This window comes from Brassica napus, chromosome A6 (assembly GCF_020379485.1).
Source record: "Brassica napus cultivar Da-Ae chromosome A6, Da-Ae, whole genome shotgun sequence".
In the NCBI taxonomy this organism is placed as follows: Eukaryota; Viridiplantae; Streptophyta; class Magnoliopsida; order Brassicales; family Brassicaceae; genus Brassica; species Brassica napus.
In genome coordinates this window covers 16,509,653-16,536,412 of record NC_063439.1, presented here as the reverse complement: position 1 = coordinate 16,536,412, position 26,760 = coordinate 16,509,653, and the positions used below count along the sequence as shown (strand labels likewise).

Below are 26,760 nucleotides of genomic sequence, written 5' to 3'. Positions count from 1 at the left end.
ACAAAAATAGCATCCAATAAGAAAAATGAACAAAATAGTCTTTTTATTCTGAATTTTTTTTTTCTAGTTTTTTTAAAATTTTAAATCCTATCCTCAAAACTCTAACACTTAACTATAAACCATAAGTCTAGATTAGTTAACCCTAGGGTATAAATATATTTTTAATCTTTAATAAAACTTCTTATTGATATTTTAATATTTAGTTTTTATTTTTTAAAATTTGAAATTCTATCCTCAAAACCCCACCCCTTAACTCTAAATTCTAAGTCTAGATTAGTTAACCTTAGATATAAATGTATTTTTACTCTTTAATAAAACTTCTTTGGTCATTTTTTTATTGAGAGCTATTTTTGTGACAAAAAATTAAAAATGGCTATCATAGGGAATTTTTCTATAATGTATATTTATTTATTATAATTTTCTTGTTTTTATATCAAATGGTAATATTACGATAGATGTTTAATGTAATATTTATATTTCTTATATTGTGTATTTATTTATTATTTATTTAACTATATATTTTTTCATTCAACTATACATTTTGACATGTGGCATTATTACTATACAAATTCAAAACTATAAAAAGGTGGTTTTCAAATTATCCCAAAAATCGTCTTTCATTTTCCTTTAATAAAATATACGAAATTACCCAATATAATTTAAAAATATACATATGAAATTGATGCTATTTAATAACAAAGCTCTGATAACAATTTGCGTATTGTCTATCATTTTTTTAAATTTTATATTACTAAATAAATTAAAAAAATCATATTAATTATATAATAATTTTTTGATGTATTTGTATATGTTATTTAAATTTCTTAAATATAAATTACTAAACAATAATTCTATATTCTTTATTAGGATCTGCGTGTGACTATACTATTCTGAACTATCATATGATTTAGAGAAATTTCATAGGATAGCGTTTTTTAAATTTTTGTCACAAAATAGTTTTCAATAAAAAATAACCAAAATAAGTTTTAGTAAAAGGTTAAAAAGTATTTTATCCTACAGTTAACTAATCTAGATTTTGGGTTTAGAGTTAAAGAGTTGGGTTTTGGGGATATGGTTTTAAATTTTTAAAAAAATTTAAAAAATTAAAATTAAAAGGAGCTATTTTGGTTTTTTTAGTGTTATTTTTGTGAAAAATTAAAAAATGGCTATTTGAGAGAATTGCCCTATGATTTTTATGCTTGATGGGTTTTCTTATCCATGGTTAAGATCTTTTGCAAAAAAAATTTCCGACATTAATCTGTATAATTCACCGTCTCTACTGCTTGAACTTAGACCTCTTAGTATAAAAGCAGTAATGAACTATTAATCTAGATAATAATTGAGACACTATATTAAATACTTTACGTAATCAATTAAATAAACAATTAAGCAGAATAAAATAAAAACGACTCACTCACACATGTCTCTATCTTCCTCCCAAATTCACCACTATTTCTTGTTCTTTCCTTTTATTTTCTTCTTTGTCCAGATTTGATTCAGACAATTCCACGCTTACACTCTCCCTCTCTCTCTCTCGACCCTCCACTATATAAGAAGACGATAGAGAGGAGCTTAAGATGAAGAGCAGAGTCATCCACAGCCATAGGGAGAGAAGAGATAAGCATAATTACACACAGATTGAAACAATGGAGAGAAAGCCCTTTGATGTTGAGACAACTGAGGATCACAAACCCTACTCCTCCGTCGATGGCGGTGGTTCTGATTCGGTCGATTCATTTGAAGACGAGCAGAAAAAGCTCGTTTATAGAGGCTGGAAAGTCATGCCCTTTATCATTGGTAACGCTTTCTTCTTCTCTTCAGACAACTTTTTTTTTAGTTTATTCTGTTTTGTTTTGTTGTGTCTCTTTTGTCGGATTATAGAACGTTTTGCCCGTGATGTTTTTATTTTAATTTCGTATCTTTTGTCTTCTTAGACTTGACTGTTGAAAATCTTGATTTGGAGTTCTTGTCTTGACGTTTCGAGATTTATTGAAACACAGATCAAACAAACCAGTTGAGTTTCCTAGATAAATCTACCATGGAAAGTGAGAGACTTTGAATCATGCAAGTTTTAAGTTTCTGAAATAAGATTTTAGTTAGTTTCTGGGAGTTATAACCGTTAAAGAAGAATGAATAATAAAGTGTCCAGTCCACCACTGAGAGTCCAATCTTTAATTTCAACATTGTGAATTAAATGTAAAAAGGTTGTTACTTTATGGTTTGACTAATTATTTATGTTGAAAAAAAAATATTGTGTCACAGGTAATGAGACATTTGAGAAGATAGGGATCATTGGGACACTATCAAACCTTCTGGTGTACCTAACTTCAGTATTCAACCTTAAGAGTGTTACAGCTGCAACCATCATCAACGCCTTCAGTGGCACTATCAACTTCGGCACTTTCCTCGCTGCTTTCCTCTGCGACACTTACTTTGGTCGCTACAAGACTCTCTCTGTTGCTGTCATCGCCTGTTTTCTGGTACTCTAATCAAATGACCATCTTGTTTTATTTTGGCCAAGATTTTGTCTTTTTTTTTCAATTACTAAACCATATTTCATATTTGTTGTAGGGATCGCTTGTGATACTACTGACGGCTGCAGTTCCAGGATTGCACCCCATTCCTTGTGGAACACAAAGTTCTTGCCAAGGCCCAAGCGAGGGCCAGATTGCGTTTCTTCTGATGGGTTTAGCGCTTCTTGTGGTGGGTGCTGGTGGAATCAGGCCGTGTAACTTGGCCTTTGGTGCTGACCAGTTCAACCCCAAGTCAGAATCTGGAAAGAAAGGAATCAACAGTTTCTTCAACTGGTACTTCTTCACTTTCACGTTCGCGCAGATCATCTCTCTCACGCTAGTTGTGTACATCCAGTCAAATGTGAGCTGGACCATCGGTTTGAGTATCCCTGTGGGTCTTATGTTCTTGGCCTGCGTCATTTTCTTTGCTGGTCACAAACTCTATGTGAAAGTGAAAGCCTCTGGTAGTCCATTGGCTGGTATAGGTCATGTTATAGCCGCAGCGATCAAGAAACGTGGCTTGAAGCCAGTTAAGCAGCCTTGGATCGATCTTTACAACCACATTCCTCATGACTATGCAAACTCTACTCTTAAATACACCGACCAGCTTAGGTAAAGTCGGAATAGTTCTGTCTCTGTCTTTCTTTGTTCATTTGCTTTATGCTTTGTGTGAACAAATGTTGTATTGCCAGGTTTCTAGACAAAGCAGCGATTATGACCCCTGAGGACAAGTTGAACTCGGATGGAACGGCTTCGGATCCATGGAAACTATGTACGATGCAGAAAGTGGAAGAAGTGAAATGCATTTTAAGAGTGATTCCAATCTGGTTCGCATGCGCCATTTACTACCTTGCAATAAGTATGCAAATGACTTATCCAGTCTTCCAAGCGCTCCAGAGCGACAGGAGATTAGGTTCAGGTGGCTTCAAGATTCCAGCCGCCACCTATGTCGTGTTCTTGATGTCTGGTATGACGGTTTTCATCATAATCTACGACCGTGTCCTCGTCCCCTCGCTCAAAAGAGTGACCGGTCTAGACACGGGGATAACACTCTTACAAAGAATAGGAGCTGGCATTTTCTTTGCGGTGTTGAGTTTATTGGTCTCCGGGTTCATAGAGGAACGTAGAAGAACCTTTGCGCTGACACGACCTACGCTGGGGTCGGAGCCTCGAACAGGAGAGATCTCCTCAATGTCAGCGATGTGGCTGATTCCGCAGCTGGTGCTTGCAGGGGTAGCAGAAGCTTTTGCAGCCATTGGGCAAATGGAGTTTTACTACAAGCAGTTTCCTGAAAACATGAAGAGCTTTGCGGGTTCTATCTTCTATGTCGGTGGAGGAGTTTCTAGCTACCTCGCTAGCTTCTTGATCTCGACTGTTCATAGAACAACTGAGCATTCACCTACGGGGAATTGGTTAGCTGAGGATCTGAACAAAGCGAAGCTGGACTACTTCTATTTCATGCTCACAGGACTCATGTTCGTTAACTTTCTTTACTTCTTGTTAATGGCTAGATGGTATAGATACAAAGGCACTCATGATGAAGTCAGTTATGTGGTTGACACTGTTGACGAAGAGACAAAGCAACAAGACAAGAACTCTGTCTGATTTCTCGAATCTTTATTGTATTTGGTCTTATACTTCCATAGATAAGATGTATTTGTAATGTAAAAGTTTTGTTGCTAATATCAAACTGCGTACGTCCCATTCTGTTTTCCCCTTTCAATACAGCTGAGCAGGACAAACTAGAATAAGAAGACTACAGGAATGGGCAATAAGAATGGAAAATTATAGGCCTATTTCGTATTGTAATGTGCTATACAAAATGATCTCGAGCAAACAGATTGAAAAGAATTCTACTGAAATTTATTTTCAGGAATCAATCAGCTTTGTCAAAGATCTGTTTTCTCATCGGAAACGTCTTACTTGTTTCTGAGCTAGTTAAAAGCTACCACAAAACTACAGTATCTTCTCTGTGTGCTTGCTGTCAAGATAGACATATGCAAAATGTGTGGCTCACTTCAATGGTCTTTCTTAATGACGATTCTATCAGCCAAAGCTTCCGGAAAAGTTTGTGCTTTGTATTAAGAAATGCATACAACTCGTCTCCTTTTCTGTCCAGTCTAATGAAGAACCATCAAGCTATTTTAATAGCTCTAGAGGTTTGAGGCAGGACTGCTCTCTTTCAGCATATCTATTTTTCATATGCAAGTGTTCTCAAAATTGTTGAATAAAACAGCAGAAGAAAAACAAAATTGGTTGCCATCCGTATATTCAAAATGTTCTGCTTACTCTGTTAGTCACATGTGCTTTGCTGATGATTTACTAATTTTTGTGGATGGCCAAAGATTACATTATACTTGGCAGGAGTAAGCAATGTTGTTGGGGACAAAGCTCAGTTCCAGTTGGAGGTTGCTCTGGTTCCAATAAAGTATCTTACTCTCCCGCTTTTGACTAAATGTATGACTACGAGTGACTATTCTCCCCTGATCGTCTCCAGCTGATTGTTTCAGTTATACATATACTGTGGAGATTATAAGTGGTGTTTCCAGATCATTCTGGTTTGATGCATGGTCGCCACTCGGATGGACTAATGATTTAACAAACGATCACTATTGTATTGAACTTAAGACTCAACATCAACGCAACTGTGGAGTATGTGGTTCAGCAATATTGATGTTGCTATCATCGTAATGAACACCTGATATTAATCAAGAATGATTCTAAAGCTCTGGCTACAAGGTCTCATTGCAGAACCGGATTTGCATCTATGGAAAAGGAAAAAAGATATGTTTAAACCTGAATTTAGCTTGCAACGAACTTGGGAACTTACAAGGGAAATAAATCAGACTACTCTGTGGCATAAGGGTGTGTAGTTCTCAGGAGTAACACCTAACACTTTGTGGTAAATTTGGTTGCGGTACACAGGTTGGCCACATGAGATCGGCTACTTCAATGGAATGCTCAAGATTCAGCAACTTGCATACTCTGTAATGCTTCGTTAGAGACATAAGATCATCTTTTTTTTTTAATTTTCGCTATCCAAAGAGGTTTGGAAGAATCTCACATGGAGAATTCTTGGTCTGAATTACTCACACAGTTAGACCAGTGTCATTGAATTGCTGACATGCAAATGTGCTCTACAAACAAAGAGAGTTCTTGATGTGCTATGTTTATCAAACATCGGACACACATTTGGCATGCGAGGAATAAATGGTGTGGTATGGCGAAATGCATCAACAATCGGATCATCCAATCAGGTTCATAACAGAATCAGATCATCTCGGCCAAGTAATGATGTCTTAGTTTGATTCTTGATTTTCTAGAGCTCTTGTTTTTGAAAATAAAGATTTGAATCATTTCAAACTAAGAATACATCATATATAAAAAAAATTGATATGAAATTTAACCTTCTTTAAAAGAAAAGAGAGAAGACTACAAGGACTAAATACATTTATGCTATATGTAAATACTAAGTAAAGATAGCTAATCTGACCATTTGCATATTTAGATGCAGAAATAAAATTAAACAATGTATAAGATCAATCATGAAAATCAAGTTTTGAGTATTGATGATACGAAGCAAGAAAAGAGCAACTGGTTGATCCGAAGATATAAAATCCACCACGATGAGTTTAATCATCTAAGAAAAGAACAACTTGTTATCTTGCAAATAAACTAACAAGTAAATGGTATAAAAAAACATACCAAACTTATTGGAATTGAACAGCAAGAGACCCTAACATAACTTTAAATTACAAATAAATTTGTTTTAAAACATGTTTGAAAATAAATTTTTTTAAATTTTAGTGGTTTGACTTAGAATTTATTAATATTTCTATATTAAAATGTTTGAGTTTTAAGTCTCAAAAAAACATGTAAATTAATAAAACAATGTACACAATTTTTTTCAATATGGTATACATAGAACATTTAAGCACAGATCTCACAAAACAGTTCGGTTAATGCAATTTAAATTCCAGAATTTTCAGTTGTTGAGTTCTCAATGTAATATTTCTTATAGTTTCTATTAATAATTAAAATATTTTTTAACAAAAGAAATTTGAAAAATATAAATGTTGAAATAGAAAGGAAAAAAACTAAAATAGAATATGATTGAAGATTCGTGAAAAAAAAATGATTGAAGATGTGTAAGAAATTAGAACATTTTACATTTTCTTTATTAAATTGCTGTCCTATCCGATATATTTTCGGATCTGGATTAGGGTTTTGTTGCCGGAAGAGATCTCCTTACGGCGGGTTTCAAACGGCGGCACCCTCCCTTTCTCTGGATTCGTGGTGAGGTAGTAGGACGCGGCTCGTCGCGACAGTTTTTTAGTTTTTTAGGTTGAAGTTAGGGTTTATTCCGGGAGGCGGAGGCTCCGTTAGTTCCGCCGTCGCCGTTTAAGTTTCCGGGAGGTGAAGGCTTCTTCAGCTCTGCGTCGCCGGCAAAGTCTCCGGGAGGTAGAGGCTCTCTCAGCTCTGCATCGCCGGATCATGCTCCGAGGGGTGAAGACGTCATGTACCTTGCCTCGTCGGCTCCTGCTTTTTTTTCTTCTGCTTAATAGTTAGATTAGTTGTTAGGGCCTTTGTGTTTGTTTATGGCGTTGGTGATGTTTGAGATCCGTGTTTGTTCTCTCGTTGGAGGAAGAGAGAGGTGTCCGTATCAAGATGGTGATGTTCTGTGAGCCGATTTTGTTACTCTGGTGTGTGCTCGAATGGTGGCGGTGATGATCTCGCTCCGGCGATTGATCTCTCCGGTAAAGATTACACTAGAGTAAAAGACGGCGGTGGTGAAGAGTGTGTGTAGGTCATGGGATCCGGTTTGTCACGGTGAGGCATGTTCCTGTAGTGGCCGGTGAGACGCGTCCGTTCTCCGACGTAGGTTCTCCCGGTGGTGGCGACGTGTGCGGGTTTGCTTCTCAAGGTAGGGCGAACCGCGAGTCGGTGATGTTGGGTTCGATGTTAACGGGCTTGGGCCTAAGCGGGTTGGTTCGTTGAAATTTGGGCTTTGTATTTGGGCCTTTAGGTCTTTGTAAGTTACTTTGGGCTTCGGCCTCTTTTGCTAATATAATTCAGTTGGAAAAAAAAATATCCAAAATGAATAAGATGTTGAAGCTGTGTGGAGTTTACAAGAAGAAGAATACTAGTACACATAGTTCACAAGAAGCAGATGCTCTACCAGCTGGTTATGGTGTAAGTTATTTAAAAGCAAAGCTTTAGATGTGTATTTAAGTTATTTAAAATCAACTAATAATATCTTTCTTGGTAGGGCTTCTATGCGTTCTTCTCTCAACAAGCAGCAACATGAAAATCTGCTTTGGATTTGTATTTGAGTATGTCATCAAGTATTGGAAGGACAATTCAAACCGGTTTAAGGAGTTGTCTCGAATGGTATTTGATGTCCTATGTATCCTAATAACAACAGTGTCGTCTGAGTCATCTTTATTGTGGGAAGTCGCGCGCGTTCTTAGCAAATACAGGAACCGCCTTCTTCCATCAAATTTTCAAGCTTTGATCTGTGCTAGAAACTGGCTTCGTGGGTTTTGAAGTGATTGGTGAGTTTGTTGAATTTATAATCGAGTTTTTTAGGTGAAATTATTAAGTAACTTCTCTTGTTTTGTAGCTGGATGCGATTTGGATGAGGAAGATGCCTTAGATGAGGAATCAGAAGAAAGTGGAAGGAAGAAGACCCGACTCAATTACAGGTATAATCACTTAGAATTTATGTTTCTGTCACTTCTTGTTTTATGAGGAAGGAGAAGAAACTGAATGAATGATGGGTTTTAATATCATCAGGAGAAAGAATGATGGGTTTAGTATTCTCTTTCAGATGGGTTTTGTTTGCTTTTTTGTGTTGATGGCTTTCTCTGATTTTGTTGATGAGTTTCTCTGAATTATCCGTGCTCGCTTTAGGCATGAATTGCCTCATTTTCTTGTATCTGAATCGTGGACTTGAGATATGTAATTAATCAGTGTCTTGTTTTTTGTTTGCATATGAAGTCTTGCCTTTGTATGTGCTTGTTTTAGACATCAATTGCCTCATTTTCTTGTATCTGAATCATTTTGTCTTTGTATGTGTTTGCTTTAGACATGAATTGCCTTCTTTCTTTGTATATGAATCATTTTGCCTTTGTCTGTGTGCTCACTTTAGACATGAATTGCTTCTTTTCCTTGTATCTGAATATTGGGTTTGAACTATGTAATTCATCAGTGTCTTGTTTCTCATTTGTATATGAAGTCTTGTTTCTATTATTAATAACACATCGTCTTCTGTTACAGGCTTTGACGGTGATAATAGAAGAAGCCGAGAAGAACAAGAAGAAAACATAACTGAAATTTAATTATGTATAAATGAACTTAACCTACGGTTTGGAGTTCGGATTATGTATAAATGAACCTAATTTATGCTTTTACATTATGTACGAACCTTGTTTAGGCTTTTGGATGATATATGAATTTTATCTATGCTGTTGAATTCTATAAAACATAGTGAAATTATGTTAAATATGAACTTTGAATGTTAATTAACACTGATTTTTTTAAATTGGATCCCGTGGACAGCCTATTTGGAATGGTCATTTTGGGTTTGGACAATTTGGACTAAATATAATTTGGGCTTCAACAAATAATGTCTAATAAACTGATTTGTCCATATAGACATACTTATTTGGACATGGACACTCCATTTTACATCTCTATGTGGGATGAAGTTCTCTGGATGTTGAAAACACTAAGTTTTTGGGTTTAATTGGTTTCGATTGTTGCAAATAAGCAGATTTGGAGCTTTCTAGTTGAAGTGTTCCAAAAAATGTCTTGATTATAATATGTCTGAGTGTCTTCCATTTCTAATTTTTTTCCCATTTCTAATTATCTGATGAAGAAGAAGAAGATTCAGCATCTCTCTTAAGGGATCAACACAGAAAGATGGTAGCAGTGAATGCGGCGTCGCTGAGGTGTAGAGAGGAGGCTGAATGCAATTTTGGTGGAGAGATGAAACGTTGCCGGAGGTATTGAAGCGGTGTCATACAAACACAAAATTAAACACATGTTTATCAAATTAGATTTAGTTTAGGTATGTAAAACACGTATCTCTGTAAAATTAGTTTGGGTTGTATCTTAAGCTGGTATGTTCTGCTACATTTGAATCCATTAGATTTTAATTAGGAAAATTAAACCAAATAACCTAAAAAAACTATTTATTATTCACAAAATAACCAAAATTCCAATCTTTTTTCCTCTTTTTTCTTCTTATCTCTTTCTATTATACTACAAAACTAATTTCTTTTTCCTTTTGGTTATTTCAAAAAAATTGCTGACAAAACAATACGATTAAAATGATTTATTTCTAAAAATGTGACGTGAAAACTCCCCCTTTGTTTTTTTTCTTTTTTGTCAACATATTTGATTTTATCAGCCCAATGGGCAATAATATAGAGAAGAGAAGCACATGGAGATTACAAAAGACCATGAAAACTCCTCTTCCTCCCCCCTAGTCTCCCGAGCACGCAGCCGCCTCTGATTATCGTGAACGGCCGGGGAAAATTACGATAAGGACAGATTGGTAAAAGTGTTACAGTCACTGTGAGAGAGAGAGAGAGAGATGGGTATGGATTACTACAATATACTGAAGGTGAACCACAACGCGAGGGAGGATGATCTGAAGAAAGCTTACAAGCGTCTGGCCATGATCTGGCATCCCGACAAGAATCCTTCGGCAAGGCGAGACGAAGCAGAGTCCAAATTCAAACGGATCTCCGAGGCCTACGACGTTCTCTCCGACCCTCAGAAGCGCCAGATCTACGACCTTTACGGCGAGGAAGGCCTCAAATCTGGCAAAATCCCCTCTTCCTCGGAGGCTTCCTCCTCCTGGAGAACGCCGCAGTTTCACCACCAGCACAGGCCGCATCCGCCGAACGCCGCGTCCTTCCGTTTCAACCCTAGAGACGCAGATGATATCTACGCCGAGATCTTTGGTTCTGAAGGCGGAGGAGGAGGACACAGAACGTTCAGGAACGGTCATTTCAACACGGGTCGTAGCAGTGAGCTTAGGAAAGCTCCAGCTGTTGAGAATCCCTTGCCCTGTAGTTTGGAGGATCTCTGCAAAGGTGCCAAGAAGAAGATGCGCTTATCCAGAAACGTTTACGATGCTTCTGGGTATGTTTTCTTCAGACACCTATTTAGTTAGGTTAGGTGTCGGATCTTCTTGTTTGCCATTTGATGAACGTATATGCATGCGAGCTGATGTCTGAATAATACTGTTATGTTTCTTGTTTTTCTTTTTTTTTTTTTTTTGCAGTAAAATGAGGGTCGTGGAGGAAATATTGCCCATAGAAATAAAACCAGGTTGGAAGAAAGGCACGAAGCTCACTTTCCCTGAGAAAGGCAACGAAGAGCCTGGAATCATACCGGCAGATATCATCTTCGTGGTTGAAGAGAAGCCGCACCCTGTTTTCAAGCGTGACGGAAACGACCTTGTGTTCAGTCAGGAGATCACTCTACTTGAAGCACTCACTGGTAAGTCTATTGACCTGATCACGCTTGATGGAAGGACCCTCATGATCCCTCTAACCGATATCATCAACCCTGATCACGAGATTGTGGTTCCGAACGAAGGAATGTCTATCTCTAAAGAACCTGGGAGAAAAGGTAACCTGAGATTGAAGCTTAACGTGAGATATCCGTTGAAGCTGACGGCGGAGCAGAAATCCGAGCTGAAGAGAGTTCTTGGTGGGGTTTTATGAAGAAGTTAGATGATGAATGTAGATAGCCAAAAAACGTAGAGGAGATGATAGATTTGTGAATGTTAGGATTGATTCTTCTAAGGGGGCTTGGATTTGAAAGCCGAAGATCAAACACACAAGCTTTGCTTTTACTTATCTTATTTGCAATTAGACACTTTCAATTTTTTTTTTTTAATTTATTTATTTGATTTGGTTTCGAGGCCTCTATGTTAGTGTACTCCAGAGTCGCATTGATGTATGCTTTGTTACCTATTAATCTTACTAATAAAAATCATCTGTTCCCCACTATCATTGGTGTTCTGGTAAAAGCTTAGAGTAAAGAGCATCATGTGATGTCTGTGGCGAAACATAGCTTCAATTCTCTCTTTCTCAAGGGTCTCCCTCTCTACTCCCAAGATTAGATAATATTAGTAAAAGATGATTTCAGCATTGAGTTGCCAAAACCTACAGGATTCAACTGAAAACAGAAACTCAAGGACTCTCCAATTCAAATAGGCAGTAGAAAGTGATGTGGGTTAGTCAAACGTACAGACCAGGCACTAAGCAAAGAACCATAAACTTCCGTTACGTACAGACCAGGCACTAAGCAAAGAACCATCAACTTCCGTTGCAAGCTTAACTAAGACCATACTTACCTACCTCTAATCCATGCATAAGCCAAGAAATGTAAGTCTAAACCAAATATGGTGATTTTTGGTTTCGTTTTCTATTTGGTTTAGACTTACATTTCTTGGCTTATGCATGGATTAGAGGTAGGTAAGTATGGTCTTAGTTAAGCTTGCAACGGAAGTTGATGGTTCTTTGCTTAGTGCCACTTGGGCAACTGAGATTCAGGAATCAAAACAGAAAAAAAAAAATCACGAGAAAGTGAAAGAACAATATTTATTCACGGGAATTTGGAACAACAGTAGTATAACTCAAATGTACACTTTTTATGACCCAAACAGAATTCTTTCCTTCCTCTCTTCGTACAAACACTTGTAGATGCAATGAAAACATGTATGCATCGGGTTCCAAAAAGAGGTAATTTTAAGGAGGAAATAACCTATTGATGAAAATGTTTCAGGCAGTGTTGGAGGGGAAGAGCTTTTCCACCATATTGTTGGAGAGAACTCTGTTTGGGTCAAGCTCCCTTAGGAATCTTTGTTGCTTTGTTGTATGCATACACAGGGAATCTTTTTCTGAGTTTTTCTGAATCTATACTATATAGAGTCTATTTAGAGTATTTACAGGTTCACAGACGATTTGAAAGAATGTGGTGATTTTTGTGTCTTTTGGAGCGTGCAAAACTGCCTAGACGTGTCAGATGTTTAGCTATGGATGGAGACCTTTCCACCGTTAGATTGAGCCCATATTTTGACACAAGATAGCAATTTGAGTTAGATTTTCAATGCCACCGGTTTGAGGTCAATCAGCATCCTGTAGAAAACGTTATGCTTGTTTTACTGAACAGTGGTCAGTCTGCCTCGCAAGAGGAAGCTGTCGAGGAGATGAAAGACTGTCGATCGATAATATAGCATTGGCGTCTGACTGACCGTGATGCCAGAATGTGGGCCAAGCATATTTCAAGACCGTTTGAAGCCCAGAAGCCATACCAAGTTACCAAAATACCCATGGACGACCATAAATCCTATTTATGTATTTCTAAGCCATTGTTGACGGCAACAAGCTTTCTATTATCATATTCTATTGTTTTTCTTAGGTTTGGAGAGAAGATCAATTTTCTTTCAGAGATTGATTGGAAATCCATTGGTTTTACCATTGATTTATCTATTATATTATTTAGACTATGATTTGTGTTATTGCTTGCATGTCTGAGTAATTCATCTTGCTAGGTTTAGTGATTTCATGAGCTTAATGTCAAACTGATAAAAATTAGGATTGCTAGATTATCTATAGATCTCTACACCAAGGTGATTTGTAATACTAGGATCTGAAATATTTAGAATAGCACGACAGTGTGACTAATTGTTTGAACCTAGAATCATAGGATAGTTGAGAGGCACGAAAGTGCAATCAATTAACGGAACCCGAACTCTGCTGGATTAGATACCTAGGCGCATATGAGAGTTGGTCTAGGAATCTAGTTGAACTAAATCGGTTAGGTCGTTAATGCTTGTCTAAAGAAGCATCGATCTACGCTCATGTCATAGCATCGATCGACGCTCGCTCCAAATCAACAAGCGACAGCTGAGACTGGACTTAAACATTTGATTAGCAATTGCATGCGAAAGCTGGATTACTTACTTATTAAAATCAAGTTCTAGAATTGAATCTATAAACCATTAGTAACTTTGAATTGTAGTTTTGAATCTCTTGATTGATAAATTCCTTGGTCTAACTATTCTCCTAATTGTTTACAACCTCAATCAACCAATCAAACAACTACTTTGCTCACCTTGCTTTCATTGATTTACTGCTTTATAAACTGTTTGCCTAACTTAATCTTGATTTCTATAGTCTATTGTGTGCCGTAGCTCTCTGTGGATTCGATCCCTATGTACTACAATTGAACATCTTATTTGAGAGAGTAAAATCACTCCTTAGGGTAATTTGAGTGATATCAATAAGTTTGGTTTGATTCGGCAGGTTTATAAAAAAAATTAAAATTTTTGGTTTGTTCGGTAATTGGTTAGTCCCATTTAAACAAAAAAATTGATAACAAAATTTTGAACCGAATTTACTAAAATTTCAAACCGAAGTAACTGAAAGAGCCAAATTATCCAAAATTTCGAACCAAAAATTTGAAACAAATTAACTGAACTAACCTAAATTACCCGAATTTAACCGATTTTATCCAAATTTGTAACCAAAATATAATTGAACCAAAAGATTTGGTTAGTTTTTCAAAAAAATATTTATTTAATTACTAAAATAAATAAAAATTAAATAAAATTCAAAATTTAAATAAAAGTCAGAAAATTAAATAAAAATCAGAAAACTAAATTAAAATCAGAAATATATAAAATAAATCAAAATAAAAAAATAAATAAAAATTCAGAAATTGATAAAAAAAAATAAATAAAAATTCAGTAAATTCACAAAAATAGAAAATTCGCAAAAATTAGAAATTGCAAAAACTCAAAATAGTTTCTTTGAAAAATATTTTTAAAAAAAATACAGGATTATGTTCATAGAAAAACTGACATGTTATTGTTGACAATAACAGTTTCAAACATATCAGTACTAATAATAATAGTTTCTCACGTAACCATTAACCACGATGGTTTTTGACATATCTTCAACCATCAGTTTCCAACATCATCATGGAAAATGATGGTAGATATGTTCGTATGGGTCTAAATGAAGGAAAATTTCTTGTGGGTCCCGTTCGTATAGACTCTTAAACCGACAGCGTTTGTTGAGCTTCTAAAGCCTGCCACAAAGAAATAATTAAAAACCCTGAAAAAGAAACTAAAATATTTCTGTGGCGATCAAGAGAAGATGGTAAGTAACATCATAACTAGCCTGTCAATGACACTAGTTCTTCCTCAAAGCTTCACTCGACCTGCAAATACAAGGTATTATTAAATCACAACTAGTTGCTTGCTTTAGTTGGATCCTGGAAGTTGTATCAACCTTAAGTTCATCAATGGCACACACAACACCGTTTAGTTAGGCTTAGGACATACTTACAGAAACTATATCCTGGAACAAACGAAACTGTCTTTAGATTCAAGGTTTACTGATCTCAGATTTATGTTTCCTTTATGAAACGGAAGATGCTCTGTGGTTAGGAGGATCAACAGTAGATCTCATTATTCTGACAGAATTATATGTTCCTTGGAGAATCCCACTGGAAGCAAGGAGGCTTTGAGAAAGCATTTTGTTTCAGGCTTTGCTGCCATTTTGCTTCTCTCTCAGGCAGGCCAGGTATTATGCTTTAGCCAACATTGCTATAAGCATGCTCGTTTGCGTCCAAAAACCTTTTCAATTTTGTGAGTTTCCTTGGCAGGGTGTTGCCTTGGATCTCTCTTCACGTTATCACAACATCTGCCAACTGGGAAGTGCTTCTGTGGAAGGAAACAAGCCTACTCTTCCACTTGATGATGACCCGGAAGCGATGATGATGATGATGATGAGAGGCATGACGGCTAAGAACTTTGACCCAGTTAGGTACTCTGGAAGATGGTTCGAAGTGGCTTCTCTTAAGCGTGGCTTTGCTGGTCAAGGCCAAGAAGATTGCCATTGTACACAGGTACTGTTAAAATGGCTCATCCTCTGCAAAGTATAATGTGAGAAGAACAATTAATAATCACATCTTGAGTACATTCCGCTTCTGTTTTCACGTTTTGCAGGGCGTATACACGTTTGATATGAAGGAACCAGCTATACGGGTGGATACGTTTTGTGTTCACGGTAGCCCTGATGGGTATATAACAGGAATCAGAGGAAAAGTTCAATGCGTTGGAGCACAAGACCTGGAGAAAACTGAGACTGACTTAGAAAAGCAAGAGATGATTAAAGAGAAATGTTACCTTCGATTTCCCACCATTCCTTTCATTCCTAAGTTGCCTTATGATGTCATAGCTACAGATTACGACAACTACGCTCTTGTTTCTGGAGCCAAAGACAGGAGCTTTGTTCAGGTGATGATTCAAGACAAGAACTCAAGGGTGGTTTGATAATATATGTTGCTTGCTGCACACCTTCTTACATAACTACTATGTGTGTTGGATATGTCAGGTATACTCAAGGACACCTAACCCGGGACCAGAGTTCATAGCCAAGTACAAAGACTATTTGGCACAGTTTGGCTACGACCCGGAGAAAATAAAGGATACTCCACAGGACTGTGAAGTGATGTCTGATGGTCAGCTAGCTGCTATGATGTCCATGCCAGGTATGGAGAAAACGCTGACAAACCAGTTTCCAGATCTTGAATTAAGAAAGTCAGTCCAGTTTGATCCCTTCACTAGTGTGTTTGAAACTTTGAAGAAACTGGTCCCACTCTATTTCAAGTAGAGAAGCTTCTCTGCCCCCAAGAGTTTTTTTGAATTCTGTATGCAGATTATTTATCACTGTCAATTTTCTTGTGCACCTGACTGAGTGTATAGATACTAATTCTTTTCTAAGATAAACTCAAAGTTATTTTTCCTTTACTTCGTATAAAACAAACACAAGTAAGACGAACGATATAATTTTAAGCATCTATACTATAAGTTCAGGATGACTTTTTGAAAATAACTTTTAATTATGTTTATACTAGTGGTATTCCGGCGCTACGCGCCAGGTTCATATGTTTTATTCTCTAATGATTTCAAAATTGTTTTTGTGATTCATTTGGTAGTAGTTAGTGAAAGCAATGTAAGTGGTTCTCATTGATCGATTATAAAAAAGAATAAATAGCTGATAGTACCAATTTAAATGTTAGTTGAACTTAAAACATAAAGTAAAATTGTTGTTCAAAAACAGAAACATGTAATGCCTGTGTTTTTTTTTATTTAGTTCGAAGGAAGATAACAAAGTCGTTCATCCTCTTAAAGTAGTAACTATCCTCGCATGTTTCGTCAATGTCACGGATGACGCATTCAGCTAAGGGCTTCATTGTAGACGTATTGTTTACATACTCTTGTCTTCAAATCGATTCGAAGTCTAGAAAGTGAATTCTTAATCATTGTCCAGCATTCATTGGACCTGAATTGACTGCTTTTCCAGGATAGCTTATCCATATACTTTTTTTCTTTTTCGAAATTGCATATGCACAATATTTATATATCATAAAGATACGTACCGTTGTCGTAATTTTCATCTGTAGATTGGCGAAGTTGGTTGAGTCCTTTCATAGACTTATGGCGGTAGAAATATTGATTTAACCCCTCGATGTAGTGACATCCATGCGGAATGTCATTATATTTTTTTGCAAATTATTTTTATTTGTTTGGGTTGGTTTTGTGTGTTTGTTTGTGGTTTAGATACAATAAAACTATAAATTTATAATAATGAAACTATGAGATTTTACTAATTTATAAAGTTATTAATTTAGAAAAAACTACTTTTCAATTTTTCTATCTTATTCAATTTTTTTTTTAAAAAATTATCTTAAATATATATATTTTTTAAAAAATAAAAAAAATATTTTATTTTTTGTATATAAATTAATTAATTTTTTGAAATTCAACATTCATCTTGTTTTTATTATATTATTTGGTGCATATAAAATATGTTTCATAGATTTTAAATGTGGTTTTAGATATAGTTTCACTAAATCTCATCAAAATATATTAAGTGTTAATTTAATACTTCCTCCGTTCTTTAATGATAGACTTTTTAGAAAAAAAGTTTGTTTCAGAAGAATGTATTTTTTGTGTTTACTATGAAAAAATTGTAAACTTTAACAAAATTAATTAACTTTATTGAATTATTATTGGTTAAAAGTTATTGAAAATTTAAAATTACAGAAAATAATACATTTTTTATGATAGTTTAATATATTTTCTTAATATGTGTGAAAATACTAAAAAGTGTATCTTTTAGGAACAGAGGGAGTATGATATTTTATTTGTAAATATAAAAAATATATACAGATAAATTATTAATTTATAATTTTAATGTGACTATATATTTACCTATAATTTTTTAAAAAATATTATCTTATTATTTTATCGATTTGTGTCATATTCCGAACCAGTTTGGATGGGAGAAATTTATTAATTTATTGCGTATTAATTTATGGGGTATTACTTTATACAGTTTCTAGTCTATGTTGTTTTTCTGTGCAACTCGATGATGTAATAAGGTTATGGAGTTTTAGTAAATGCTCGGTTGTACAACTTATGGATGTCCTGAGGGGCTTTGATTAGTAACGGCAAGGATGGATTGACTTTTGGGTTTCTTTTAACATTGATGTGCGTGCATGCACTGTAATTAAAGGTACACATATGAACCTCATCAGACAGAGTATTCTTGTGCCGGAAGTTGTTCTACACAAAATAAATTGTCACAGAAAGTGTGGTGTGTCTGGTGGTTTCATTACTTCTTAGTTGAGTGGTTTGATCTTAGTGTTTTGTTACGAATTACTAAAAATGACGAGGAGTTGGAATATTTGCATCTGTAAGATGTAATGAACGTATGGTTCATAAAGAAAGGGCAGATGCACTTTATAACGTGCAAAATTGCTCAGCTTATGTTTCTCTGGTCATGAAATTTAAAAAGACATTATATGAATCAGGAAGTAGGAGTTACAATATAATTTAGTGGTTTGTCTGCGATAAGCGCGGAGCGTCGATAACTTGTGTAGCACAATGATTGTTGAGTATCTTAGTGTTTACATTGCAAATTAACACTTGGACGTGAGGTATGGAAAATGTTATTTATAGTTTTCCAATAGTGGTGTGATTTCTTTTTTTTTTGGTTAGCAGTTCTCGTCTGATTTATCTAGAAAGAAGAATTGATTCAGGGAAAGTGGCAAAGACATTGATGAGTTCTTATTTTCAATCATTTCAAGGATTTCAGTTACATATTTGTTTGTGGGAGATGGTTTTTCTGAAGTACAAAATTTTTTTTCTGAAATACAAATTTCTTTTTTGAAGTACAAAATTTTCTGAAGTACAAATTTTTTTTATCTCTTTCTTGTAATAGTAGCATAAGTTGCATCAATTACTTATGTTATTTGATGACATGTTATTGTCCACACTGTTGTCATGAGGGTTGTTATGTAACATGAGAGCTGTTTTACATGTATTCCGTGCAAAGATGTTCCGATTTGTTTATAAAATTGATCTTTTATGGTTTTATTTATTTCCATTCAAGTTTGTCCTATATCTATCATTCTCTGCATAATATGGTTATGCCATATAGGTAAACGATAGAGATACAAACTTTCTTCTAAGGCTAATTAGAGATGATGGTCAAGGTGGCACTTTGAAGCAAATTCTATTAGCTGAGATGAAAATATTGACGCGAATTACGGAAAATATCAAGTTGTCTTGTAGGATAAAATAGTAGTAGTGGCTGTGGGGAGGACTATTTTTTTTTAACACACTAAAATCATAGCAACATTAACGAATTAGAGCAAGGCTACTAAGAAACATGTTGCGTCAGATGTTTAAATATTAGGTTTTCTTTGGATACATTTCATTCTTAGTGCGGTCAAGGTGGCTACTTTGACAAATAACGTACAGCATATAATGTAAGTAGATAAATAACAAAGGCTGGACATTTGATTTTATGTGGAAACTAAGAAGAATTCATATTTAAAAAAGCAAAAAAATTCAGGAAGTATCAAAATTAGAAGTGAGACAAAAACGCCTAAGTGCCCAATCCCTTATTTGCATAGCATAAGATTTATAGAAATAATATTAAGCATTGGGAGTAACGATAGAGTGGTTTCATGACAGTGCTCCATGACGGAAACTAAGCTCTTCGGGCCTTTCTTGTTGGGTTTCCTGACCGGCTGACCCCTTTGAATCAGTAAATCTTCTTAGGGGCGAGTTCAGAACGTAGGCATTCACCTCCGTCACTGTAACAGTCTCCAGTTTCCTAACACCACTGTACTGCGTTATATTGTAGGTCACTGCCAGATGTGGCACACAACACCAAAGGATTCATGGTCGACCGTTTCAGAATCTCGAGCTCATTAACAACATTATAGCGTCCAAAGTCTGTTATATAAACACGTCCACTTTTGAGAATATTACTATGTCTTGGTTGACATTAAAACAACACTTGAAGAATAGAACAGAAATTACTGACCTTCCTACTGACCAGTACCAGCATGCATGGTACCAAACTTGAACCTAAAAGTAAGGAAAAAAACGTCAAAGTAAGGCATATGCACACATAATAGGAACAACGCACACAAAAATACATAAAAGCTTCTAGATGAAAGAATATCATACCCAAAATGTGATTTTGGACGAAGACCTCTAATTAGGCCAAAATCGACACATTCTGCACACCATGAGCATATTTATTAAGTGTAATTGACTTGAGAGAAACAAAAGTTAGAAAAAACAATTAAATGAAGGCTGAGAAAGCAGCGTGATAAAAAAAATCCAGCTGCTGTACCCGGATTAGTGATTACCAGCGGCAGTGCAGGTTGGTTGGAACCACTTGTGGCCTTGCCCCTGAAACAGAGGGCTGTGTGAACCCTGGGTCCTGCTTGTTTAAATCATCAAGTATGCTCTGCTAATCAGCTTTCTTAAGACCCTGCCTTCATCAACACCACAAAACGGTTCGGAGTTAGTGTCCGGCAGTCCAAATATTTTATATATATCTGTGTTAAAGATGGTGCCATGATCCTTTTCATCTAGACCCAGTCATGTGAGTATGTAACATGACTTTCAAATAGATCATACTATGCCCAGGACTCTGCCTTCAAGCTAATTGTTTTTTAGAGATTAGACAACCTAAAGTACCTTTCTAGTCGTAAAGTGAATATATATAAAGTAGAATAGTATAATTGAAGCACCTGATTCGGTATTGCACTTTCATGGATTCAGCTTACCATCAACCTCCAAAATGCAAGTCAGAAGTTTTCGATCTAAATTCTCCTGTTTGAATACATGAGAGCCGACAAAACCGGAACTCAGAAAGAGAGCTTATGAATTGATTAGGAACATCAGACTAAACATGAATAGAGCTAAAAAAGAGAGAAGAAGAGTGGTGAGTTACCGGTAGAGAGGGTCTATGTAATTGTTCAACTCAGCAACACAGTCTTCTCGGAGTACCATCTGCAGAATAAAAATAAAGGATGCAATTTAATGGTTTTGGAGAGATTTATAGAGCAAACAAAAGATTTCTTATAAAGGGAAGTACTTGAAACGAATATAAAGGGAAGTACTTGAAACGAAAAAGAAGGTAACAATCAGTGATCCAGAGACCTTACAAAAGAACAAAAGCAATTTCATACCAAATATAAAGAACAGAAAGAAACAATATTTGCTACTGCTCAAGCTATATAATTCACTTAAACCAAAACAAAGGATGAAGGTAACAAATACGATCAAATACCATATGCAGCTTATGATTTTCTCTTGCCTCCATGGTGTGGGGAATTTACCGGTGTTGAATCTCGCCATTGCCAAAACCTCTGAGTTATGGATGGTGCATAGGTTATGTAGATCGGATCGTGACTTGAGCTTTTGTCACAGCGCAGAGGAAGACGGAGGGGGAACCCTAATCCCATTTTGGTTTTTAAGGGGTTTGCAAAAGTTTGGGCCAAAATAATAAAAGCCCAGTTTGATTGAAAGATGTAGAGACCGGCAGGAAGCAAAAATAGAGAATACCCTGGTGTGCTGACACGTGTCGGCAAAAGCCCCACTCTCCTCGAGGATGTGGAGGCAGGAGGTGAGAGAAAACTCTATTTTATTATTATAGATAGATAGATTACTGAAAACATTCAAGTTAACAAAAACTAGATTTTTCACCCGCACATCCGTGAAAAACATTCAAGTTAATAAAATAATGGTATTATTTTAAATAAAATATTTTAAAATTTTAGAAAGATTTTGTTAGATTTTTTCTCAACGTTTTATTACAACTAAAAATAAAATTTGAATTTACAGTTAAAATTGATTTATTATTAATATCTTTATATATTAAAAGATTAATGTAAATAATTAAATAAACATAATTAATGAAATGGACCTAATAAGGCTAGTATGACTTTTTATGGTAGATAAAAATGGTACTTCTCTTTTCATAGATAAGATGTTAAAATCTAATTGAAGTTAAGTGATTAAACTATACAGACGCCACGCCACTAAATGTTGAAAGAGGAAATGCAATCAAGTGTTTAATGAATTAACAAAGTAGGTCGGAGTGGAAGCACCGTAGCCTAATGGTTAAGGTTTAAAGGTTTCTACACCCAGGTTTGGGGTTCGAATTCCTGACTATGCAATTTATTGCAGAATATAGGAAATCCAGGTTTCAAGTCCCGGAAAGAGCGATTTATTATTGCAGACCTGTGTCGATTATAAAGCTTGCTAGAAGCGCGTCGATCGATTATTTTTATTTAAAATTTTTGAATTTTATTAATTTATAGATGAGGGATGTTTCTAGCAGACATTATCAACCTGTGCGCAAAGCTTGCTAGAAGCGCGTCGATCGATATTCCTATAGAATAATCGAGCGACGTCGTGAAAGGTGTATCGATCGATATTCCTCTAGAATCATCGATCAACACTTTCTAATTGATCAACATACGAATGTTGAGGCCATTAGATCTAGACAATAGATAAATCTAAACATGCGAAAGCTGATTGATTTGTTCTTATAAGTTGAGCTCTTTAATATCATGCAAACAACTGATTAGTATCTATATCTCTATAATCCTGATTACCTGAATAGAAACCCTAAGTCTAGCTACTTCCAATTAAGTGTCAAAACCTCAATCAACCCAAACGAACAACTACTTTGTTCAAACCTGCAATTTACAATTAAACTAAATCAACTTAGCTTAATCGTTTTGATTAGATCTTTTGTGTGCCTTAGCTCTCTGTGGATTCGATCCCTAAATACTACAACTAAACCTCTTATTTGAGAGAGTAATTCACTCCTTAGAGTAATTTGAGTGATATCAACATTGTAATCCGAATATCAAGGGACACCACAAGTACGATTGATCAAGTTACAATCAATAAGGAGGGAGTACAAAGATTTGAGAATGAACGAAGGTGACGACATCAAAGCATTCAACGAAAACTTAATTGATCTTGAAAATCTGTTCGATAGCATTGTGGACATACCAATGAAGCATAATATTTCTCTCCCAAAGAAGTTCGATAGCATTGTGGACATACCAATGAAGCATAATATTTGAACCTATGGGGAAGAATATAAAGGATATACCAATGAAGCATAAAAGTTTTCGGATACGATCTAAGAAACATCGATGATAGCGAGCAAGAAACAATGGAGATATGGCATCGAAAATTTGGCAATGTGGGGAATTCAAGGCCGCAACAAATGCAAAACAAGAAACTGGTAAATGGTTTGCCAAAGTTCCAAGTCAACAAGGAAACATGTAGATCATGTAAACTTGGAAAGAAAACAAGAGAAGCTTTTCCAAAAGAATCTCAAACCCAAAAAAAAAAAAACTTGAGATTGGTCACATAGATCTTTGCGGTCCAATGCGAAGTATCTCACTTTATGGAAGCCAATATTTCCTATTGTTCGTGGAATATTATATTTACTTTGGGTATATTTTCTCAAGAACAAGTCTAAAACTGTCTTAATGTTTATGAGGTTTAAGGCTATGGTGGAGACTCAATCAGGATGTATGATCAAAATTCTTCGATCTAATGGTGGTGAATAATTTGCCTTGAGTGAGTTTAACAAGTTATTCAGGACAGTGGAATCAAGAGGCAAGTCAGTGTCATATTTGCTTCAACATAATGGTGTTGCATAACATAAAGATCAATCATTGGTGGAGATGGAAATAACCATGATTGCTGATCAAACACTCCCATATAAGTTCTGGACAGAAGCGATATTTACATAAAACCAATGTACATACATATGTTATGCTTGTGTTTCAAAAAAAACTTAATGGAAACTATTTCTAACATATTATATGTATTCTTACAAAGATCCTATATATAGCAAATATCAAGTATTGCTAGACAAAACATAATTAATTGTTAGTTTTTATTTGTTTGCTAATTTTTTTTCTATTGACTAATATCTATATATATTTACATTATTATTTTCTACATGGCATTGCAAACCTTTATGGACTGTGAACTTGTGTTGTACTTTCCAACTAGACAACTAAAATCTTTACAATGTTCACAAACTCTTCGGCGTTTGAAGCATTGTAGATATTGACGAGAATCTCAATGAAGTTCAGAAACCGGAAGCTATGAAATCAACATATTCTATTTTATATCAACATCTTCAATACATGATCTAGCTAGCTGAGGACAAGCTCAAAGCCATCTGTTTAGAAGTACAAATCTACGTCAGCAACAATGATCAATATAATCATCTCTTACAATCAAACGCTTGATGAGAGTGGTGGAAAGAAAGAACATGTCAAATCTCAACTATATTTGGGATTAAACTTACTGTCAACGATAACAAAAGCAATGTACCATTATTCTTTAGTCCTTTTCCAGTTTCTGAAACGTATCAACATTCTAAAAATTCTTACATTAATAGTTGCAATTAGGTTACAAAAATGTCTATAATCCTCTTGCATATGAAAATTCATGCAACGAGATTCTAAACAGTAACAATACCTAATTCGCTTGAGTCACAATCGATATTCTTTCTATCATCATAACAATGAATTTAGTAATCAAAACTAGCATTGTAACAAGATGATGATGGCCAAATAACATTCACATGCCGTAAATATATATAGGATATCAAATCATCAAGAAAATGATGTTCAGAAGTACGATGAATAAACCTGAGTACACACTTTAAGATTCCCTTCATTGTTGTCGTTGTGGATAAATTGGGCATATTTCTTCAGCATGCTTTAATGGTAGAATACCTCATAAGTTTTAAAAGAAATATATCAAAGAAGTTATTGTAGAACTAAATCAATGTCACTTGAATTTTGCAACGACCAAGCCACCTAAGTAAACTAATGGTTAAATTTTAGGTATTACAATTAGTTTTCTGCAACACATACATCTTGGATTGATTTGTGGTTTGTACTCCTTTATACAGCTATTTATCATATGTTCTTCTTTATTTCATTATTTCACTAATATGATTAGTACATATTTGAAATTCTTATTTGGTACATGACTATAAGACTACTTAACATGTTCATATTACATAGTCATGCCAAAAAAAAAGAATACAACGCAATCATGCAAAATATATAAACATTGATTTTTAAGCTTCATAGCTCACCAAGTCTTTTTCACAACCATTTATAATGGATTTGCTATCTTATATCTCTTCTATATAGACTATATTCATTTTTCAAATTTAATGTATGTCCTTCTCATGTTGACAAAAAAATGTATGTCCTTCTCATATCTCCAATATTAGATTCACAATAGTTTTTTTTTCTTTTTACACATAAAATTTCCCTTATTTAAACAAATGATTTATCTCCTTAAACTCGATATACATAACTCATATTTGTATTCCTACAAAAATATTCAGTCTGTATTATTATGATTAGAATCTTTTTTTTAGTCATTTTGACAACGTGGAAAGGTATTCTTAGATTTTCAATTGTCTTTGATGTTCTAATCATAGAAGTTTCTCCACATCTACATTTTTTTGTATGGCTCTAATATTTTTAATATCGTATTGTCTATAGAATTAAACTTGTTCCTCAATAAATTATTATATCAATCTCACATTTTATAAAAATGATGCATTAAATAAGGACAAATATCTAAAATAATATTTTAAATATCAAAATAGCACCTAATGATACAATTTTGAAAATAGCACTCATTTGATAAGAAACTAAATAAATTAATCTAACTTCTAAACCCTAATCCTATACATACTCCAAAATACTAAGCTCTAATCACTAAACGCAAACCCAATAATATAAAATAAAAATATTTTTAAATTTTAATTAGAGCTATTTAAGAATTTTCATTTGTACTATTTTAAGAAAAGGATAGTTTGTGCTATCCTATGGTATTTCTATTTAAATAACTGCATAGCTGTTGGAGGGTGGGCCTTCGGTTCCTCCCGCAAGTTGTCCCAGAGATGAAAAAACCGCTGACCCATTCAAACTGGAAGACCCACGACTGAGCCCAAAAGGGGAAAACACGATCACGAGGGATGGGATAACACAACAAAGGAGTTTGGGAAACTTTGGCCTAAAACCGATCATACTTGATTCATATAATCTAACCATTGCAAGTAGAAAAAAGAAGGATGACATCGCCGAAAGACCCTCTGATACCCTACTATGGGAATAGAGCAATATCATTCAGCAATCAGGTGTTTATAATTTGGAGGGACAAATGGGAGGGAGAAGCTTTAATAAATAGGCATTGAATGGAAGATCCGCAAAAGTGGCTAGAGAAAATAATGACCAGTTAACTCTCTTGACGATATGTTCTACTATTTTCCTTAGTTTAACTTTCATCCATACTTTCTGTCTTGTATACACACTTTATTTAACGGAATCTTTTTCCCCTCTCTTTTGATACAAAAATAATTTGTAAGCCAGACCCTCATATCGACATTCAACAATTGGCTCCCACCATAGGGCATACAAATTTCCAATGAACGAAGTAAGATCATGACCACCGAGAAATCATTGCAGCACCAGCCAAAACAGCGGAGTGAGCAAACACAGGGCTTCCACCGGAGACTGGGAAGGCCAGGCATCTCACCGACAAAATGACAACCCACTCTGGCCGCCATTGATGCACTAATAGCTAACACCACTGACACGCCAATTCCAACTGCAGTCATATCAATCACGCAAACGCCCCTCCCTACTAAAGTGATATACCATGGTTTTTACCACTTACCATGGTATAAGTTCTTTTTAGAGTCTTTATATTGTGTTTCGAGTCTGTTTTAAGGTCTTTTCAGGTCTAGGTACGTTTTGGAGCATTATGGAGATT

The 26,760-nt window shown here is 35.2% G+C and overlaps 3 protein-coding genes and 1 long non-coding RNA gene across 7 annotated transcripts; 3 read left to right on the top strand and 1 right to left on the bottom strand.

The window, feature by feature from the left end:
* Window positions 1–1,433: 1,433 nt before the first annotated feature.
* LOC106397267 (protein NRT1/ PTR FAMILY 2.10-like) lies at window positions 1,434–4,217 on the top strand. Its single transcript, XM_013837850.3, has 4 exons — window positions 1,434–1,797; window positions 2,263–2,480; window positions 2,572–3,125; window positions 3,206–4,217. Exons 1-4 carry the CDS (start codon window positions 1,578–1,580, stop codon window positions 4,116–4,118), a joined length of 1,905 nt encoding a protein of 634 aa, XP_013693304.2. The 5' UTR covers window positions 1,434–1,577; the 3' UTR covers window positions 4,119–4,217.
* A 5,713-nt stretch (window positions 4,218–9,930) lies between these two features.
* Window positions 9,931–11,542, top strand: LOC106425476 (dnaJ homolog subfamily B member 1). Its single transcript, XM_013866210.2, has 2 exons — window positions 9,931–10,667; window positions 10,810–11,542. The coding sequence occupies exons 1-2, from the start codon at window positions 10,114–10,116 to the stop codon at window positions 11,252–11,254; spliced, it is 999 nt and encodes a 332-aa protein (XP_013721664.2). The 5' UTR covers window positions 9,931–10,113; the 3' UTR covers window positions 11,255–11,542.
* A 3,024-nt stretch (window positions 11,543–14,566) lies between these two features.
* LOC106425541 (chloroplastic lipocalin) lies at window positions 14,567–16,351 on the top strand. 3 transcript variants are annotated; one of them, XM_013866261.3, is made up of 5 exons: window positions 14,567–14,775; window positions 14,977–15,127; window positions 15,210–15,452; window positions 15,553–15,843; window positions 15,941–16,351. In XM_013866261.3, the coding sequence occupies exons 1-5, from the start codon at window positions 14,699–14,701 to the stop codon at window positions 16,217–16,219; spliced, it is 1,041 nt and encodes a 346-aa protein (XP_013721715.2). In that variant the 5' UTR covers window positions 14,567–14,698; the 3' UTR covers window positions 16,220–16,351. The 3 variants fall into 3 exon arrangements, with proteins under 3 accessions (XP_013721715.2, XP_013721717.2, XP_048590825.1); XM_013866263.3 differs by having other exon boundaries at window positions 14,623–14,775; window positions 15,025–15,127; XM_048734868.1 differs by having other exon boundaries at window positions 14,633–14,775; window positions 14,992–15,127.
* A 3,047-nt stretch (window positions 16,352–19,398) lies between these two features.
* On the bottom strand, window positions 19,399–25,135 carry LOC106425521. 2 transcript variants are annotated; one of them, XR_007314379.1, is made up of 7 exons: window positions 21,209–25,135; window positions 20,870–20,928; window positions 20,667–20,748; window positions 20,264–20,404; window positions 20,095–20,146; window positions 19,949–19,992; window positions 19,399–19,857 (listed from the first exon to the last, which is right to left on the bottom strand). It is a non-coding gene; the product is annotated as an uncharacterized LOC106425521 (long non-coding RNA). The 2 variants fall into 2 exon arrangements; XR_007314378.1 differs by having other exon boundaries at window positions 20,280–20,404; window positions 21,209–25,132.
* Window positions 25,136–26,760: the final 1,625 nt, after the last annotated feature.

Bases quoted from the DNA above. Each gene is read 5' to 3' on its own strand.
- LOC106397267 (XM_013837850.3), top strand. From the start codon at position 1,578: ATGAAGAGCAGAGTCATCCACAGCCATAGGGAGAGAAGAGATAAGCAT. The intron at 1,798-2,262 runs GTAACGCTTTCT...ATTGTGTCACAG, and splicing joins AGTCATGCCCTTTATCATTG to GTAATGAGACATTTGAGAAG. The intron at 3,126-3,205 runs GTAAAGTCGGAA...TTGTATTGCCAG, and splicing joins AAATACACCGACCAGCTTAG to GTTTCTAGACAAAGCAGCGA.
- LOC106425476 (XM_013866210.2), top strand. From the start codon at position 10,114: ATGGGTATGGATTACTACAATATACTGAAGGTGAACCACAACGCGAGG. The intron at 10,668-10,809 runs GTATGTTTTCTT...TTTTTTTTGCAG, and splicing joins AACGTTTACGATGCTTCTGG to TAAAATGAGGGTCGTGGAGG.
- LOC106425541 (XM_013866261.3), top strand. From the start codon at position 14,699: ATGGTAAGTAACATCATAACTAGCCTGTCAATGACACTAGTTCTTCCT. The intron at 15,128-15,209 runs GTATTATGCTTT...TTTCCTTGGCAG, and splicing joins TTCTCTCTCAGGCAGGCCAG to GGTGTTGCCTTGGATCTCTC. The intron at 15,453-15,552 runs GTACTGTTAAAA...CACGTTTTGCAG, and splicing joins AAGATTGCCATTGTACACAG to GGCGTATACACGTTTGATAT.